This window comes from Prunus mume, unplaced genomic scaffold, assembly GCF_029339155.1.
Source record: "Prunus mume cultivar Tortuosa unplaced genomic scaffold, ASM2933915v1 scaffold28, whole genome shotgun sequence".
Lineage (NCBI taxonomy): Eukaryota > Viridiplantae > Streptophyta > Magnoliopsida > Rosales > Rosaceae > Prunus > Prunus mume.
In genome coordinates, this window is record NW_028296574.1 from 53,044 (window position 1) to 58,706 (window position 5,663).

The following is a 5,663-nucleotide window of genomic DNA, read 5'->3' on the forward strand; positions in this document are numbered from 1 at the left end:
ATGTTATTGGTCATATAGTGCTTGTCTGGATATTGAGGAAGTATATGCATCGTCTAAGCATGGAAGTGAATCTTGTTAGGGCTCAAGGGCCAATTCTGCAGATTGACCTCATTAATCATGACAAGGTATCATTGCCTTGTGAGAGAGAGGATGATAAGCAAAATTCACCGTTCTGTTATTGCAACTAACACGTGGTGAAATCTCTCCTCACCAATTTTGGAAGATGTCTCAAGTTCGAATGTTTCCTTTCTCATAAAAATATTAAGAACCAAGTGGTAAAATTGTTTTTTTTTGCTATATTTTTTATTTTTTTAGGTTTAATGTAAGCTTAAGTGGTATAATCTTTATCTCGCGAAACCATGGCAGACTGGTGATGCAAGGGCTTGTTTGGATTCTCCAAATGTGTTTTGATGGTTGGAGACTCCTCAAAATGGTGATTAAATATGCATACGATGGGATTTTTAACTTCATATACGAGATTCTGTCGAATGTTTCCACTTTTACCAAATTTGTTACCCTTAGAAGACTTGCTCTTCATATACGAGATTCTGTCGGCCTTTTTCTGTCGATCCTTCCGAACCTGTTCTAAGTCCTTGATTTCAGAACGCACGTGAGCATTAGGCACAGAGTTCTGCTTCCTGCTTCCCCAAGACTTCTTCCCCTTGTTCCCCTGCCACCTACGGTTACCTGCAAAAGACACGCATGCCCAGTAATATATATGAGGTACCTATAATCAAACTTCTTAGCTTCACCAGAGGGGCAATCAGCTTTTATCTTCTAAAACAAAACCGAAAAAACATCGCAAAATAGAATTGTTACAATGGACCTTCACCATTGCACCAAGTAGAATGATGCCTACAAATTTTATATTTCAACATTATCAGCAAATTAGCAAGTGTGCGCAGTGCATATTGACTTCCCTGCTAACTATACGTCGCATATATGGCTTTATCTCATCCGACAGCTAGCACATTACATATTTGGAAGGCAGGAAACACAAGACAGAAAAAGAAGCCAGCTCCAATGAACTGAACAAAGATTCTCATTGGATCACACAAAACGCCAAAACAATAAAAAGAAAATGGGTTCATAGGAAAAGATTCTTTTATATAGGAAAAAACGAAAAAGGCTTGGTGCAGGAGAAGATTGCGGATAAATAACCAATTGATATCTTCCACAAGAAATGCTGAAAGAAACCTTTTTTGTTTTTTAGAACGAAACTTTTTCTAGTAGCCTGAATCCTTACACCTGGTCACCACTCTATGTTTGATAATGTAATACCCACAAAAAAAATGTAAAAATAAAAATATATATCAATCAAATTTAAGAGAAAGAAGAAGAAAAAACATAAAACTTCCACACAGAAAGCATTACCTGCAGCTTCCTCAGCATTCCCTTCATTAATTCCTTTGAGAGATACTTTATTGTGAGAACGTTCTTTCCATATATCCCAGTTTTCTCAAGTTTTGCTTTTGCACCACTCTCTGTCTTTATCTGTACACCATAAAAATATAGCATAAAAGTTTTGAGCTATCCAACTTAAAAAAGAGAAAAAAACAATAATTGTAGCAGGCGCACCTTGAAGATACTATTAAAAGAAAACAATAAGAGTTCATAATTGAAACACCTCTGAGGTTTAGCATAATTAAGATTAGACATTGTGTGCTTGGAAATTACACAAACAGGGTTTTGACAGAACCAACACATATGTAAAAGCAGTGTTTTGAAACCATGACACGTATCAAATGAAACACAGCATTGTTCAAATTAAAAGCCACCACCCAATACTCATGCTCGCCATCAGGGTCAGATTCTTTTCATACCTATAGCAGCACCTAAGATGAGAAGGCAATGGTACCAACAGAGGTGTTTGGATATCGAAAATAATTTTCTTATACAACCTATTGCATCAAAGTTTCTTAGTCTGACAACCATAAAATGTTAGTTAATAATTGCTACTAATGAGGTTCAAATAATAATAAATGCAATGAAAAAAAATACATAAATGTTAACGATGACCATAATATCATGCATGTTTAGATATACAGTACACATATGTTGCTTTCTATAAACATCTAAGTGGGGCTCCTATTGGATATGTCTCCATTACTAAATGCTACACTGATGATTGGGAGAAATGGTGGAAGAATCCTGAGAATGTGGAGTTGTATCAGTTTATGGGCAAAGATAATGTGCCATTCCATACAGTGAGTGTCCTATCCTAAGCATTTCTTACTTCAAAAAATCATATAATTGATTTCAACTGTGTACTTATTCATCTTCCAGGTGATGTTTCCATCAACACTTCTTGGAACTGGTGAAAATTGGACTTTGATGAAGACTATCAGTGTTACCGAGTACTTAAACTACGAAGCAGGTTGGTTGACTATCTAGTCATTCTTTAGCCACAATCTAGTTATGACCATTAATTGTGCATGATTTAAATTTGGATGGTTATGACCATTAATTAAATTATGGATGCATGATTTTAGAAGACCTTATTTATGAAAGCTTAAAGTTTTCGCCTTTGTGCAATATATACTAGGTGATCTAAATTTTGATGGCTTTTACAGGAAAGTTTTCTAAGAGTAAAGGCATAGGGGTTTTTGGAAATGATGCAAAAGATACGAACATTCCTGTTGAAGTATGGAGATATTACTTGCTAACTAATAGGCCTAAGGTAACTTTGAAGAATCCCATCTTCCTTTTTGACTTTTTTTATTTTTGGTAATAGTTTGTAAATATCCTTCTTTCTCTGTATCTTTCTTTACTCATTTTAATTATATATATATTTTTTGGTGAACTAGGTATCAGACACATTATTTACGTGGTCCGACTTGCAAGCAAAACTGAACAGCGAATTGCTGAATAATTTGGGCAACTTTATAAATCGCGTTTTGAGTTTTGTTGCCAAACCTTCAGGTCGGTCAGCCTTTGGTTTCTAAAAGTATTGACCAGACAGCTGATTTGTCGTTTACAAGTTAATATCGTGAGGAAGTTATTTTAGGAATGGTTATATTGTTGATTCTTGTTCTGTTTGTCAATTTTTGCTTCTGTCTGTCCAGTGGTAAAGCCTTTGCCTGCACAGTCACGGCCTGAGTTCAACTCTCCCCCTCCCCTTTCCCTGAATTAAAGAGAATAAAGAAGATGCTTTTGGTTTTATATTTTTGCTTGAGGTGTTCTGAAACCATATAACAAAATTATGTTGAAAATTCTTGATGGAGATAAACAACATTTCTTGATATTGCAACTTTGCGATATCAAGGTTTGATATTTGTTCCTATATAGATCAATTATGCATGTAATATCACAGAGGTTGTTGGATGATGATTAAATTGTATAAATGATTATTGCTCTATTTTCCTTGCGTCCTTACCTTTTTATGCATATTTCCTGGTTTAACAAATAAGCATGGTATATGTGACACTTTGCAGCATATAAACTAACAAAATCCATGTATAGGTCAAGGATATGGCTCCATTATTCCAGATGCTCCAAGTGCAGACTCAGATCTTTTGACAGAGAAACTAGCTGAAAAAGTTGGTAAATGTGTGGAGCAATATATAGATGCAATGGAGAAGGTAATTGATATTTAGATGACAGTCTTGTTGCAAATAACTGGAAGCTTCTCTTCCACACCTTCTTTTTTTCACATGTCTCTTGCATTGGCATGACATTCTTATCTGCATTTTGTGTAGGTTAAACTAAAGCAAGGACTGAAAACAGCAATGAGCATTTCTAGTGAAGGGAATGCATATCTGCAAGTAAGCATGTTTTTAATCTCTGTTTGAGAGACTTGTTTATGGATGGGTTCTTTTCTGAAGGGTATGTCTTGGAAATGGCTGTGAAACTGATTATTCAACTGCTGCTAAGTTGCACCATCTACAATAAGCGGAAAGCCAGTTCTGGAAGCTTTACAAGGAGGACCAACCTCGTTGCGCTGTTGTTATGAGAACTTCAGTTGACTAGTGTATCTTCTTGCTTGTTTGTTGGAACCTTTATGCCATCATTTTCTCTCGAAGTAATAAATTCTGTTCACAGATGATTGTGTTACTCTGAAATATTTTTGTGATCATCTGATATTACTATAATCATCCATGCTGAGATCTTTTTTCTTCTTTAACTGCATTCAAGGTATTTAAGCAGCTTAATTTACCTCCTGAGACGCACATATCACTTTGTGATGATAAAGGAGATATTGATAGGGCAAGACGGCCTTGGGAGATTGTACAAGGAATTGGTATGTCTTTGATGTGCTTTGTCTTTTGCCTATTTATTTTTTGTTACACGTGTTATCATGTCGGAATAGATGCGTTGACACTGATGCATGATTAGTGGGGAGGAAACAACCTGATCGTATTGGATTGAAGGTGATAGAGAACTTTTAATTGCCAGTTCTTCTGCATGAAGTAAACTAGAGTCGGCGAAGTTGTCCACAGTATTTCATAGCATAGTGTTTTAAGAGAGAGGAGTTCTTAAGAATTGACAAGAAATAGAAGAAACATTTGTTGAGAATTGTAGCAAATAGCGGAGAAGAGTCCTGATGTTATCAGCAAGCAAAAGGTTGTAGAGAGAAACTATAACAGAAGGAAATCGGATAGGGGGAACTTCAAGTAGCTCTTGAACAAACAGCACTTCAATTATTCAATATCACCGGGATTGTATAGTGCATTTGCTTTACAAAAACTTTAAATGTTGCCTTGTAATACTTGATGAGGAATTTGCCTAGAAAAGTGGATCAACAGCAGCTACCATCACATTTGCTGTCAGCTAGAAGCAAATAATTTTTGTGTCATGTTACTTATTGGTTAATAGTTAACTTCATATGCAACTTACATCTGACTGAGTACAACTTTTCTGTTGCGTAGGGGCAAGATCCTAAAGCACTAAACTAGTATAGTCTTATGCAATATTGTTTTGTTTATTAGCCTCTCTGGGATAAGTTTATAGGCTGCACTTAAAATTTGGTTTTGATTTTCAATGCTGGACTCTGTAGCTTGCCATGATATGATTGCTGCATCACTTACCTATTTGTAGATTCTAATTTAGTGAAAGTTTTTCATTTGCACACAGAAAGATGAAGAAGTGGAATCCTTAAGGAAGAAGTTTGCTGGAAGTCAAGCGGACAGGAAGGAGAGGGAAGAAGCTGAAGCAGTGAAGGTGGCTGCACAACTCAAGAAAATGAAAGTTGATTTCCGACAGGCATATGATTATCAGTGTTGGCCGTAGTCTGCACAAGGTCATGTGATAATATGGTGATAATATGTTTTTGTTCAAGTCCTGTAGCGGTTTTGACAGTCAGAGTAATTTAGCACTATCGAACTTCAGTCGCAATGAATGCTGGCTGTTTCTGATTAGTCACTAATTTAGAACTATGCCTTTGTAACTCACGTTTCTTGAAATCTTAGCCTTTGTGGAAGCCATTGCAAACGCTATCCATTCTCAGAACCTTTGTCAAGCATGTAGAAAGTTTATCTGTGTGGTACTAATGTAATTACTGATAAGAGATCTTCAATGTTGGGCGCCTCTCAGGTTGAATTGGTTGATCCACCAAAAGCTGCTCAAGTTGGCGAGAGAGTTACATTTCCAGGGTTCGTCGGTGAACCTGATGAGGTGTTGAACCCCAAGAAGAAAGTGTGGGAGACCTTGCAAGTGGATCTGCA

The 5,663-nt window shown here is 36.4% G+C and overlaps 1 protein-coding gene across 1 annotated transcript; it reads left to right on the top strand.

Annotated features, from left to right (window-relative positions):
• The first annotated feature begins 2,086 nt into the window (after positions 1-2,086).
• LOC148914247 (putative methionine--tRNA ligase) lies at positions 2,087-3,850 on the top strand. Its single transcript, XM_089043791.1, has 6 exons — positions 2,087-2,207; positions 2,287-2,377; positions 2,574-2,680; positions 2,808-2,922; positions 3,463-3,581; positions 3,699-3,850. The coding sequence occupies exons 1-6, from the start codon at positions 2,178-2,180 to the stop codon at positions 3,789-3,791; spliced, it is 555 nt and encodes a 184-aa protein (XP_088899917.1). The 5' UTR covers positions 2,087-2,177; the 3' UTR covers positions 3,792-3,850.
• The last annotated feature ends 1,813 nt before the right edge of the window (positions 3,851-5,663 follow it).

What these genes read in the sequence shown, in the direction of transcription:
- LOC148914247 (XM_089043791.1), top strand. Translation starts at nt 2,178, where the DNA reads ATGGGCAAAGATAATGTGCCATTCCATACA. An exon ending in TGCTAACTAATAGGCCTAAG is followed by an intron (nt 2,681 to 2,807) that starts GTAACTTTGAAG and finishes TTGGTGAACTAG; the next exon opens with GTATCAGACACATTATTTAC. An exon ending in TTTTGTTGCCAAACCTTCAG is followed by an intron (nt 2,923 to 3,462) that starts GTCGGTCAGCCT and finishes ATCCATGTATAG; the next exon opens with GTCAAGGATATGGCTCCATT.